General features: G+C 45.0%; 1 protein-coding gene across 8 annotated transcripts in view; it reads right to left on the bottom strand.

Moving 5' to 3' along the window:
- Positions 1-13,218, bottom strand: part of LOC144204521 (phospholipid-transporting ATPase IH-like) — a 17,278-nt gene extending 4,060 nt beyond the window's left edge. For 2 of the 8 annotated variants that reach the window (XM_077728566.1, XM_077728559.1), the window contains exons 1-26: positions 9,875-10,119; positions 8,398-8,520; positions 8,161-8,250; positions 7,918-7,998; positions 7,354-7,461; positions 6,693-6,821; positions 6,233-6,336; positions 6,118-6,168; positions 5,940-6,004; positions 5,777-5,858; positions 5,545-5,695; positions 5,205-5,402; positions 4,952-5,125; positions 4,689-4,855; positions 4,507-4,578; positions 4,365-4,438; positions 4,054-4,157; positions 3,686-3,867; positions 3,023-3,256; positions 2,642-2,819; positions 2,477-2,579; positions 2,196-2,341; positions 1,976-2,035; positions 1,633-1,760; positions 1,345-1,480; positions 860-883 (exon numbers count right to left, since the gene is read on the bottom strand). In XM_077728566.1, the coding sequence (XP_077584692.1) occupies positions 860-883; positions 1,345-1,480; positions 1,633-1,760; positions 1,976-2,035; positions 2,196-2,341; positions 2,477-2,579; positions 2,642-2,819; positions 3,023-3,256; positions 3,686-3,867; positions 4,054-4,157; positions 4,365-4,438; positions 4,507-4,578; positions 4,689-4,855; positions 4,952-5,125; positions 5,205-5,402; positions 5,545-5,695; positions 5,777-5,858; positions 5,940-6,004; positions 6,118-6,168; positions 6,233-6,336; positions 6,693-6,821; positions 7,354-7,461; positions 7,918-7,998; positions 8,161-8,250; positions 8,398-8,520; positions 9,875-9,994 (3,084 nt within the window). In that variant the 5' untranslated portion in view covers positions 9,995-10,119. Of the gene's footprint in view, positions 1-859; positions 884-1,344; positions 1,481-1,632; positions 1,761-1,975; positions 2,036-2,195; positions 2,342-2,476; positions 2,580-2,641; positions 2,820-3,022; positions 3,257-3,685; positions 3,868-4,053; positions 4,158-4,364; positions 4,439-4,506; positions 4,579-4,688; positions 4,856-4,951; positions 5,126-5,204; positions 5,403-5,544; positions 5,696-5,776; positions 5,859-5,939; positions 6,005-6,117; positions 6,169-6,232; positions 6,337-6,692; positions 6,822-7,353; positions 7,462-7,917; positions 7,999-8,160; positions 8,251-8,397; positions 8,521-9,874; positions 10,120-11,601; positions 11,673-12,609 lie in introns of those variants that run through there. The other 6 variants (XM_077728563.1, XM_077728567.1, XM_077728561.1 and 3 more) reach the window with 5 other exon arrangements.

Raw genomic sequence — 13,218 nt, 5'->3', positions numbered from 1 at the left:
TTAGTTTGGCTTTAAGATAGAAAAGGGTCTGGATGGTAATCATAATAATAATATACTAGTACTAGTATGAGCAAGATTATTATTGAGGGAAAGACTCTGGAGTTGGCTTTGAGATGGTTTGATGCTTGTTGACGTTGCATGCCGACACAAAAGGGGGAACCTTTCACCTTGTTGTTGTTGCTCAAAGGCCATTGGAAATAGATTGACTAAATGAGACCAATCAATGCACAGAAAATTCAATAGGATGAATTAATCATAGCTGAAAGTGTCATGGCACAAATAAAACGTTTACTACCAAATGACTGCAGTATTTGGACTTTTCTCAAAAACTCTGTGCAAATATGTATTCCAGAAAGCCCTAAAAAACAACTACAAATTCTCCTATCTTAAAGGTTTATATCATTTTTAAATCAGCTGTACCAAATGTGTTGAGGCAGAAATTTCAGGTGAAAGATTTCACTGTAAAAAAAAATAGTTATGATGAAAATATTCCTGTAAGTATTCCTATTTTATGTCATTACAGATCATTTGTGCAACGACACGGGCCACTAAATCAACACACACACACACAGTGAAAGTGCAAAAAGACACTTTAGACAAGCCGCTAAAGTCTAAAAGAATCCAAAAGGGAGCTTGTTGTTATTATTCTACCACCACAAAACACAGGCGTCAAAGTGAGGAAGCGTCTCTAGAAGAAAGGGGGGGGGGATTTGAAGTGGTTTGGGGCCAAGACTGAGCCAGCGCACACTGAAATGAAGGTGGAACGGGAAAACCAAAAATATGAAAATAAATAAAAGTACAAAACTGAAAAGGGCAGCGTTTTGGAAAGCGCGCTAGCAAGACAGACAGACAGTCTTACCATCTGCGTGTTGGTGGTCATGAGCTATAAGGCGTCAAAAAAAGGAAAGAAGGAAAGAAAGAAGGAAGAAGGAAGGAGAGGAGGAGAGCAACATAAAGAGAGGAAGCAGAGACAAGTGAGAAAATCAAGACAAAAAACTTCAAATCATGAGCTTTACAACAACAAAAAACAACAAAAACACGAGCAAAGCAATAGGAACTTTTTGTTATGGATGGACATTTCGTTTTTTGTTCCCTTTCTGAGATAATTTCATATTTGAACTGCATTTCCCCCTCCTAAACGCCACACTATATATATTTTAAAGAACAATAAACATCCCTGACTACAAATGGCGAAATTCAACAACATTTTTAGGGAGTGAATACATTCAAAATACGTTAAAAAGCCCATCTTTTTAAAAAAAATCCCATTTTACTCTGCATTTCATAGCCAAATGTGTTAACTTTACAAAAATAAGACTTTTTCTATGAGTTGAAAAGGCTCACCTGGCCATTGCTGGTGAAGGTGGTATTGTCAAATAGGAAGTAGGCACCAAAGAAGAAGACCACGGCGTCAAAGACGCCCAGGCAAGTCCAGTACAGGAAGACCGGCCAGCACAGGAGGGAGTTTTTGGCAATGTCCCTGAACGGAAAAACAAGTAACACTTGTCAACCAGTAGAATCGCAAAAACATACATATATGCTAATAGGGGTGTCCAACTTTTTTTTTAAATTAAGGCCGCAAATTCTGCCACTTTGCAGAAGATATTGCAAAAAAAATTTGGATTCACTGACCTGTACAAGGAGGGCTCTCGTTTGAGTGTCTCCATGGTGACGTGCTTTTCCACCAGGCTGTACAGGAGGATGGGCAGCGAGGTGAAGCTGATGTTATACAAGGTCAAATAAGCCGTGTCGTAGAGAGGCTGTCGTGGTGGAGGGGGGGTGGGGGCGACAAAAAAAGTCATTGGTCTGCTACTATTCTGTTTCCTATACCCAATCACATGACTTCATTGGCTCCCTTGCCATCAAAATGGACGTCAAAGTGCAACAAGAAGTCACTTGCAAATGCCCCAAAATCAACAAGAACCAAGTAAAGAACTAGAAGCATCCCCAAAATAAAGGGCTAACTTGCCGTTACCTGCTGAGAGAAGCCGCAGAAGAACTGGTAGAGGAACTGCGGGAAGATGAAGCATACATTCTGCAAAGATTTAAAATAAGAAGCTTAAGTTTAGGCACGCCAGGATGTCCGCCTTTTCTGTAGCATCGCATAAAGCCCATCCAGTGGGAAGAAGAGCCCTCTGCCAAAAAAGAGAGCGACGGAAGACGTGCCCACGCTCGCCGTTTTAAAGCTGGGGCACCTTGTAGAAGAAGTACTGGACCAGCTCGGCGATGCGGATGTAGTAGTAGTGACCGTGAACCAGCAGCATTTTCTTCAGGTGTTTGAATTTGGGGATGGCGTAGTCGCTGTTCCTGGCCGCCTGGCGTCCTTCTTTTCCCATGATGCCTGCCAAAACACACCAAAACGCTCCTTAAGTGGACCTGAATTGCTCTTTACAACCACTTTTGTCTATAGTGGGCCAGCATAGAAAAACTGGACTGACCACTCCCCAAAAAGTAGAAAGAATAAAAATGAGCTGACCGATGCCGACGTGCGCTTCTAAAATCATGCTGACGTCATTGGCTCCGTCTCCCACGGCCAGCGTGATGGGGTGTTCTTTGGAGGCTTTGATCAGCTTCACAATCTGACCAATGGGAAAAGAGCTGGGGTTACGAGCTCCCTCGCCGTCGGGCGCCATTTCCTCACCTGGGCCTTCTGCAGCGGCGCCATGCGACAGCAAAGCACGGCGCTGCAGTTGCGACAGATCTCCAGGAAGATCTCGCGGTAGTTGCCGTGGCCGGCCACGTCCTGCTTGGGTTTCAGGACGGCCGACAGCGTGGCCCCGTCGATGATCAGCCCAAAATCCAAGCAATCCACGCTCAACCTGTTTCAAAAAAATATAGAAGAAAACATATTTTCAAAAGTTCCTTCTGTTTCACATTGTTAGAAATCCATAAGATAAAGACCCTCTGCTGAAAGTTAACCAAACCATGCAAACATATGCCAACTGATGACGTTGCGCCCAGATAGCCAGTCTTTCGCCCACATAACAAAATGTATTATTTAAGAAGCTTTATTATTCCTTACCCGGAAATGGATCGGTGCCTGAGAACCGTCCTATTGAGCTCGAACAAAACATCGTGCAGACTCTGCTCCTCGGTACGCTTCTTGGTCAACTCTAGGATTTGCGTGCTGCGGCGAAAGAGCTTGCTAGCGTAGCAGGTGGCGGCCGCCGTCTCCATCTTGTCTCCCGTCAGCACCCAAACTTTGATTCCCGCCTTGTGGAGGGACTCGATGGTGTCGGCCGCTTTCTCCTGGAGCCTAGGCACATTAACAAATGTGACTTTAGACGGGGGAGGACGACAACTGGAGGATAAGACCTTCATTAAAAGCCAATCCATCAAGTAAGTGATGATAAGGTATCAATGCGCAAGCACCCGCTGTCCAAGCGCCTCTTTGGTTTATCTATTAGGTCAAAGTGTCAGGCCGGCGATCGATGAGCTTTCGAGCCGACTGATGATCAATATCAGGCCTTTTTGTCTCAGTGTGAGAGACAAAGAAAGGCAGGACGGCCCTCTGGGAAGACGTCATGTCCTGTTTTTTTTTGTTTTTCCAACTAACCCAAGGAGTGGGCAATTTTTGACTTTAAAAATTGGGCCGGGTCAGTACAAGATTGGATACATATAAAAAAGTGCATCCGTTAACAGAAAAAAAGGCCCAAGGTATTAACATGGCCGTAGTTTGTCTAACCTGTCCTCCACGGCCGTGGCACCCAGGAGCACAAATTCTCTCTCGATGACGTGGTACGCCTGAGCCAGCCGCTCCTCCCTGTCCTGCAAGGCCAGCTTGGCGTCCGTCAGGTGGCGGCAGGCGTCCTGGTACTCGGACTCCGTCAGCCTCTTGTAGGCCACGCACAAGGTCCGCAGGCCCTCCTGTTTCCATGGAAACAATAGACATAGTCTGTTAGCTCCTGTGACCAGTCATTTGTGTATCAATCACTTATTTGAAGGGGGAAAAAATTGAATATCGCGGCACATTTTTTTCCCCCTGCTTTCCTTTGGCTACTGTGAAAAATAAGGTCATTGATGACTTTGAAATAGCATCTCTGTGGCACTCACCACAGCATTTTGCTCCACGCGAGCTTTGACCTGCTCCACCTTGCCAGAAACCACCACGGGAAAAATGGCCGAGTCGGCCCCCTTGCAGAATAGAAAGTATTCACCTGAAAACATACAAATAAAGACAATTTTTAAGTACGCTAATACAATTCCACAACCAACCACTGTGTGTCATAAGTGTGCAATATTCCCCAATTTCATTTCTTACAACAATTTAACTTACTATATATTGTGATGAAAACAAAAGTACACTTGAACTATTGGCTAAGCTTTTTTTGTGAGTACAATGAGCTATTTTATTGTTAAATTACCTGAGCTGGATCGGACAATGACGCTCATTCTTCTCCTCACGGAGTCAAAGTTGAGCACGTGAAGCAGTTCAAACCTAAAGGATAATTTTTTGTTAAAAAGGGGTGGAAAAAGGTGACCCGCCAAAAATTGCAGCTTACTGACCTTTCAATCTCGTCGTCTTTGTTGAGGATTTCCATGTGGTTGTCTTTCAGTCTCAGGTAGGTGTAGCCTAGCCTGAGGACCAACATTCCCATTATGCATTGTGGTTGTTAGCATCTTCATCATTATCATTTTTCATTTTTTTTGGATTCCTGTACGCAGAAACATTGAGAAGAGAGACGCACCTTTTCATGCCCTCCACCAAAGCCACTTCGTCCGGGGAGGAGGAGATGTAGAAGGAGGTGGGGCGGCCCTGATGGATGCCCTTCTTGATGCCGTCCACCGTCTCCTCCTCCTTCACTTGCACCGTGTGGCATAGACACAAAGCCCGGAAAAAAAGGTCCTCGTGCTCCTGAAAGACAAACAATTGGAGTCAGTTTTCCAGGTTGAGAAGCAGTAGTTGTCAGCAAAAAATAAATATATATCCATCCAAAGAGTGGCCGCTTACTCTGCGATAGCCGCCAGGCGAGGAATCAATCATGTCGATGCTGGAGGCGGCGCTCAGAATTTGACCGTTGCAGATGGCGTGCGGGACGTAAACGTTGCCGTCCACGCAGCATTCGATAAACTCCATGTTGTTCTCCGTCAGAGTGCCCGTCTTGTCGGTGAAGACGTATTCCACCTGGAGAAGGACGGACAGAACGGTGAGGCAAAAAATGGGGCGAGTGGAGGAGGTCGGTTGGTGCTCAGACCGGACTCACCTGTCCCAACTCCTCGTTCAGGTCAGAGGTGTTGACCTGAGCGCCCTCCCCCAGCTCCTCGTCGAACATTTCCTCGTCCCAGGTGATGAAGTAAGAGCCCAGAAATTTCTGCATCTCCACCGTCACGTACATGGACACGGGGATGATGTAGTTGAAGAGGACGGTGAAGGCCAGGAAGTCGGTAAAAGCGCGGATCACCTAAAAGGAGGGAAAAAAAACATTTCCTAAAAAAAAATCATAGCGTTGATATATTTGATGGATGGTCAATGCAAATTAAAGTGATGCTAAACACGGTTAGCATTTTTTGTTGAGATTTGATTTATTGAGACTTGTCACCCACCACATGTCTTTGCCGCTCGTTCTCCGTGCGGCGGTTGTACCAGGGCTCGTCGCGGTCCGGGCACCACTGCCAGGCGTATTTCAGGACCGTGTTGATGACGGCTTTGCTGATCAAGATGCAAAGGTAGACGATCAGGAAGGCGTTCATGGACCTGCACGGGCGACACAAAAATAAAACCCACCGTGAGGAGACCACCAGGCCTAACCTGGACCCCCAAAGTCCTTTAACTCACTTTTCCACGGCGGAGCGCTTCTGCGACTTGGATTGGTAATTGAGCGCCATCTTGGTCTCCATGCCCGTGTAGATGGCCACGGCTAAGGGAGAAAAAAAACCCACTTAACCATAGAAATAAACATGGAGACATTTCATCCTGAAAGGGCTAAACAAATAATCACCATAAATATGTTGTGTGTTCTTCAGTGTTGCTCCTCTGAGTAATAAATTCTCAGCACCGAGTGGTCTACAAGAAAAATTAATATGACAAAGGCATTTTATATATATATATGCAAAAATAGCTGTAACTCAATGGGGAATTTTATGGTAAAAATGAGTTGACCATAGGGCAAAATGTACCTGGCCACGGGTTCTTCATTGTCCTTATAAATATGGATACGTCCCACAAATCTGAAAGACGAGACAAAGCGTCAAAACGACTTTTACCAGCACGTGTCGTGGTTCCCACGCTTACTTGTAGAGGTCAGGCTGCGGTTGTTCACATTCAATAGTGGCGTGGAGGGAATCCACCTCTTCCTCCGTCCTGAAGGCCATGGTATCGGGTATGGCGTAGTACGTCTGGAAAAACACCCCCAAAAGTCCAGCTTTTAGTTGAAATTTACGACTTTGCTCGTTAAATCTTTCGGCCAAAGTCAACACGCCGCTCCTTCAAAAATGTTGCACCCGTACGCCTAAATAAACATTCCTGTGCGATACTTATGTTCTTTTTCAGAACGAGTTCCCAACTTTTTGTCTGACCCAAGATGGACGCCGGCTAGATACACTGATCAGGATTGTGCTATCGTCCTGGCAGCGGGTGAACTTTGGTTAGCAACCTTTATGGAGTTGACCCCCCTCCCTCCCGCCCCTTGCATGCATGTGTGGGTTTTCCGTGGGTAGAAAAGATGCAAAATGACTTGTTAGTTTGCATTGACCTTGTGACTGGACTCTCCATCCAGGCTGGTGGTAGTGACATAGCAGGTGCCATCTTGTCGGCTAGACGAGAGCAGGATCAGGTCACACGGGAAGGTCTCGTCCTCCCTCACCACCACCACGTCGCCCACCTGTGGCGGCAACACAAGAGCGGCGACGCCCGCCCGTCAAAAAACCAACGAAGGCGCTTTTTTTCCCCCTCCTTTTTCCCCCCCTCTGGCTGGCAGGATTGGCAAATTGCATAACGGATAATTCCGGGCGAGCGAGCGGCTTACACGGGCGGCGCGGATCAAATCCTATCGTCATGGTGACCGTACGCGCGCACCAGGCATGCTCTGCGAAAGGGCGCCATTATATTACATTGGTGCTTATTATTCCTCCTGGCGGTGGCTCACGTGCTAATCCGCTCCGTTTGATCCGCAAAACACAAGAGGGACACTCGTGACGAGTGGAGCGACCCAGAGTACACAACAAAAAAAACACACACCGTGGACATATTAGTCTGCTAGTGGATGGACAAATGAGAGCGATTAAAGCCAGCAGGAAGATTATATCAAATGTCAAGACAAAAAGTGCCCGATTAAATGCAACTAATAGTAAACCCTACTGAGTATAGAGTCTGACACCCAAAATGCAAAGAAAGCAAGACCTGTGAATCCTCACCCGTAGCTTGTGACTTTGCGTCCTGACCGCCTTCCCCCTCTGGACCACGTCCACCGGACACTCGTTGATGGAGCAGTCGGCCTTGTGTCGTAGCCAGTCCTCGTAGCCCTGCCGCAACCAGATAATATCAACGCGTTAAATGAATAAATAAAAGAGGGGGGGGCTGCTTGGATGAACGATGATGAAAAGCGGGCGCCATCAATTAGCAGCCAGCCAGCCACTCGCTTGATTTTGGAGGCGGCGCGTAAGATGGATGTCTCGCTAAATTTGGTTTCTCTTGAGCCAGCGCGGCGGGCCCCATCTATCACTGCGGGGGGGGGGGGGGGGGGGGGGGATGGCACCCGCACCCCCCCCCCCTCCTCATCCTCTTCACACACAGGGGCGCCAGTGATGAACAGAGGAGGGCATTCATTAGCATATTTCTCACATCAGCAGACATATTCAATGCGCCTCCAGAGGAATGCGCGGATGGACCAGACAATAGGACGGACGATTGGACTTCCGGGGCTAGGAACGGTCATCCGTGTGTGTGTGTGTGTGTGTGTGTGTGTGTGTGGGGTATACCTGCTTGATGGCGGTAACGGTGATAACGAAGAAGAGAGGCAGGCCGCTGGTGACTGGGCTGGTGGGGGTGTCGATGATGAGCTGGAGGGGGGAAAACCAACCATATACGTTAGCGTCAAAGTTCTTATGGTGACAGAGAGTTTACTGTTGAAACCAGCTCTCAGAATTATATTCATGAGAGAGTACATTTGACTGGCGACCAAACGTCCTGCAACCAAACGTCCAATCCCGGCCGGTTCTTACCTGGACAAGAAATATGACCAAAAAGTAGAAGTTGGCAATCCGTCGGAACTGCTCAAACAGGTTCTTGGGGATGAAGTTCCAGAAGGTGTACTGTCAAAGTCACAAATATTTATATGAATTTAAAAAAAAAATGTATGTTGATATGAAAAGAAAATACAAACAAAATGATTTCCATCATTGCTTGGTCAGGAAGAATAGGTAAGCTTTTTCTTTTTTCCTTCTTTTTTTTCTTCTTACCTTGGAGGAGACAATGCGGTTGTCTGGGTAACGCTGAGGAATATAGGCCTCTGCTCCAGGAGGGGGTTCTTTATGGCCGACGTAGACGGTCCTACTGTCGACCCAGTTCTCCTCCCCTACGCACTGATGGTGACAGAAGAAAAGATCAGGAATAGAAACGCAGATAAAAAAAAAACTAAGCGTATTCAAAAGATCCAATCAGCTGTCAGGCACTTTAACAAAAAAATGGCTGTGTTAAGACCTAACATTTGCATGCATATATGTATATTTATACATATATATATATATATAGAAGAAAATAATGTAGTGAAGACACTTGCGGCTTAAATCCTAAAAAGCTTGCAATGTAAAAAACAAAAAAAAAGTCTGGAGCCGCCAAGTGGACGTCTTTAAGTTATATAAAGCAGTCGACAGGCGCCGGACGCGGACCGAAATAGACGAGCTGCAATCAGTGTCAGCTGGCGTGAGACCCCATCATAACATGGAGAGGGAGGGCCGGCTGAGACATGACCCACAAACACACACTCAAAAAAGACTATCACACTCATAAGCTTCGATAAGACATCCAGATGAACTTCTACAAACACTACCTCCACTTACAAACGTCTGAGCTTAAGAAATATTCAGGTTACAAAACGCCTCCGTGGGAAAATGTCTCAGTTTTCAAGTTACAAAATAGAACATCTAAAAATATATATCAAAACATCCCCCAAACGTAAATAAACTGCACTATGTTTATAAGATTGGAATGGCTGTTCGTCCCATTGGCTAGAAAGAAGGGTGCTTTTTGTTTGCTTTCATATAAAATTTGCTTAAATAGGCATTTTTAACATAAGATTTTTTTCTTCATAAAATGACAACCTAAAAAAACAAGACGGTGGTCAGAGATAGAGGATAAAAACCATATAAGTTGCACTTGGCGGTCCAGCCAAACTAGGTGCGACTTATAGTCCGGAAAATACGCTCGTAAAACTTTGTGACTGGAAGCAGAGCGCGCACTCAACCGCTCGCCACGGGCTACATACACATCCATCTGAAAAAGTGAATGCGGCAAAAATTATGGAAGGGGGCAGGACGTGGTCTCGGTCAAGGTTTACTTCCGACTTTTATGGCGTAAAAAGAAAAAAAAAATCGGATCATTGACATGAGCCCTAACTAAAGTCATTTTAACTGTAAACTTGGTTTTTACACTCAAAGAAATCAAATCACCAGGACACAAAAGCTAAAGCGAACAAGGCAAAAAATACGTAGTACGGTGGAAAAATACTATATTCTATTAATTTGGAAAATAAAGCAGTTTTAAATCAATCTGCATTTTTGTGGTAGTGTTTCTAGCACATGTATAAATGAAGCCTCCAGTTTTGGGACTAAAAATGTTACAAGAGTTGCATTTCTTGTTCCATTTGATCCAATTTAGGCTCAACGGTGGCCCATTGACCTATTTTCTATGAATCCAAATGAAAATTGAGCACAAGACCTGAGAGCAGAAGCGGAGCCAAATATGTACAAGCTGTGTGCCTTCACCTACAAGTCTACAAATTACATTTGGAGGAGCTAAATTTAGCCTCAAATACATCACCAAATGTGACATGACCATCTATTACACAAGCTCACTACACCCATAAAGAAGCCCTTGATGATACAACCCATTAATTGCCATAGCTACAACGATATATATACATATTGTATGGAAAAAAATGCCCAAAAGCTTGACCCAACAGATTCTGTGAGACTTTTGGTTTGATTGTACATCTGAGCTGTCAAAACCACGTTGAATTTGGTTCATTTTCAAAGTTTGTGATGTCTTGAATGACATCACCTTTGATGCCGGAAGACTAAAAAGGGAGTACCTTTAATGTTATACGTTATGCGTATGTATCATACGAAAAGGAAGAAAAATAAAAGGTCTTTGAAGCAATATACCATGATAAATGAGGTATTACTGCATACGCTGAAGTCTGTTTATACAGCCTCTATCTATGATTCAAACATCATATGGACTGCGAGGATTATAAAAAACAAAAACGAGACAGATTACTTTAAAAAATGAATGCCAAAATGTATAAGCTGTTGCTCCACTCTGACTTAACTCTTTCATTTTAAACCAGTGTGATCATATTTTAGTTGCGCCTTTTAGTACACAAATATGCTACAGATCGAGTGAGGAGTTTGTTATGAATATGTCCATATTTCTGTTCCACAACTGTCCTTTGCAAATGAAGATTGGCCTTGAAAATATGAAACATGCTCATATTGGATCATCATTTTACTCCTAATTAATGAACAGGGATCAAATTTGGCCTTTTTTAGACGATTCAATCAATCCATAACAAATCCTTGAGATTAAAGGCCGTTACATGAGGTGATTTGGTCCAGAATCAACATTGATCCTTTGATCCGTACATATTGTAGACGTGTATTTCTTCTTGTGGGCAAAGGCCTCCGGCGAAGACACATTAGCACGCCAGCCAGCAATATGGTCAGATGGCAACCTTCTGACGCGGCGCCCCGCCAAGGCGACACGCCGCCGCTATTATTACCACCTGACAAAAGGCCACGCGTGCTACAAATATGCAGTAACAAACCGGCTTACACGGAAGGTCACTTTTCGGATAAATCTCTCGAGAGATAACATTGATTCTGGACCTTAAACACACACACATTTCCTGGAAGGAAGAATTCCATAAAACATTTCCTGCGTAATATTATCGCTTGACTTTATAATAGAGACATCCCGAAATATATTTACCGTATTTATTCCGAGTATCACGCGTATAATTTTGTACCAAAAAACTGAAGCAAAGTTATACAAGAAGTCTTAGCTTTTATGACCATAAAGTTCCCTACGCAGCTGTTACAATGGGGGGACGCAAAACCTGTCTTTGTCCACCAGATGGCAATAATCTATCTTCGTTCACAAAGTCTGCTTGTCGAGCACTCGTTAAAAGCCAAGCTAACAATACATGGGCTTATTAGCGAGACCTTTTTACGCCCCGAGCACCTGAGACGCTTTTACGCCGTGGGTCAAAGGTTAAGGGTGACACTTGGATGCCATGGAAGCAGCTGCCTCACCCTCAATTACACTCACTCGACAGAAGGATAGATTGGCATTTTCCTCTACTCTTTCCTTCTTCTGATCGACTAAATACACTTTTTAAAAAATATATTTTAAATTATTTTTAAGGGTATAAGGAAATATATTACCTGTTGACTATTCCAAGCAGCCATACAAAAATAAGAAAGTATCTACTGCTGCCAAATGTTGAGATTTTTTTTTATCTTACACTCGATATCAAAACAAAAAAAGCTTTACAATAAAGACAAAGCGTTAAAATTCAAAGCCGACTGTTTTGTGTAATTACAAAAAAATGGCATACCTTTGATTTTTTGGACTGCCTTTAAATAATATCATAGTACCTGATCTGATGTGTATTCTATTAAGTCTCATACAGCAAAGCAAACTTAAATCGACGAAAAACTACTTTTTGTAGAATAGAAGTAATGCACGAGAAAACCGAATCTACCTTTTCCACCCAAAAATGTCATAATGAAAGCTATTTTATGTCATGTTTGGTTTTTTACGAGGGCGCTTGGACTGGAGTTGATTTGACGTGGTGTGGAAATGTCCCCTTAGCAACTTGAAAAGTGGGCCAGCCAAGTTGATTTCTATTCGGCACATTCAGCCAGCGAGCTGGCCGCCGCAATGCATGCTGGGACGTGCTGGCATGTTCTCCGTTGAGGGCCACTCAATGCTTTGCACACATCGGGGATTTCTATGGCTAATTGAGCTAGCGCGCAACAATGCTGGCGTTTACGGGCGCCCAATAACACAAATGGACAATTTGCCAGACTAGTAACTACATTCTGCCATCTAATAACCGACGGAACCACTATGGGAAACAATTTTAGGAGAACGGAATATAACGGGGAATGGGAAATTGGGCCAGATCATGGAAACGGGTGGAGAAAAAATGTGTTTTTAAAATACTCGAGTTTGAAAGCGTAACAACAAGTAAATAACAGGTTTCTGCAAGCTAAAGTAGCCGACTAAACAGCTGTTGCCTTTGAAACTCAAATTGGGCCCAAATCACTGCACTTGTGGTGACAAGACGGCCCAGGGACGCTATGTTGCCCACCCTTATCCCCATCCCTCCTGGGGCTGGCTATGTCTCTATCTATTCCGGCGTGTGGTGCGCGTGCGCGTTAGCTTACGTATCTACGGATGATGTTCCGGAGCCGGCTGAAATCCATCCTCTTCCTCCTCCTCCTCCTCCTCTTCTTCTTCCTCCCCTTCTTCCTCCTCCTCCTCCTCCTCCAGTCCAAAGCGAATAGCTAATTTTCGACGTTTCCGCGGAGGGTGGCGGACGGTGTCGGACCGACGCTACCTCCCTCGAATCGCCCCGCTCGAGTCCGTCGTCGTCGTCATCATCGTCATCGTCAACATCGTCATCATCATTACGATCATAATCGCACAACGCCGCCACGTCCGGGCTCGCGCTCGGTGGCTTGTCGAGATATTCGTGGCATCAGCCTACGCGCAGTCCTCCTCCTTCTCCTCCTCCTCCTTTTCCTCCCGTCCTCCTCCTTCTCTTCTTCTTCTTCTTCTTCTTCCTTCCCGTCGCGATTCTCCCACACCACTGGAGCGACTACAACACGTCGGAGGCAAAGATGGCTCCTCAAGCTCCACCACTCTGCGCCCGGTTCTGTCGGTATCGCGTGGAGGAGTTTGGACGCGACGCGCCGTGGTCCACCTCCTTCTTCTCCTCCTCTTTCTTCTTTTTCTTCTTCTTCTTCTGCCCCTCCTTCTTCTTCTTCTTCTTC

Source organism: Stigmatopora nigra, chromosome 11 (genome assembly GCF_051989575.1).
Source record: "Stigmatopora nigra isolate UIUO_SnigA chromosome 11, RoL_Snig_1.1, whole genome shotgun sequence".
NCBI lineage: Eukaryota > Metazoa > Chordata > Actinopteri > Syngnathiformes > Syngnathidae > Stigmatopora > Stigmatopora nigra.
Note: the sequence above shows the minus strand (reverse complement) of the source record. Positions and strands in the feature narration are given on the sequence as shown.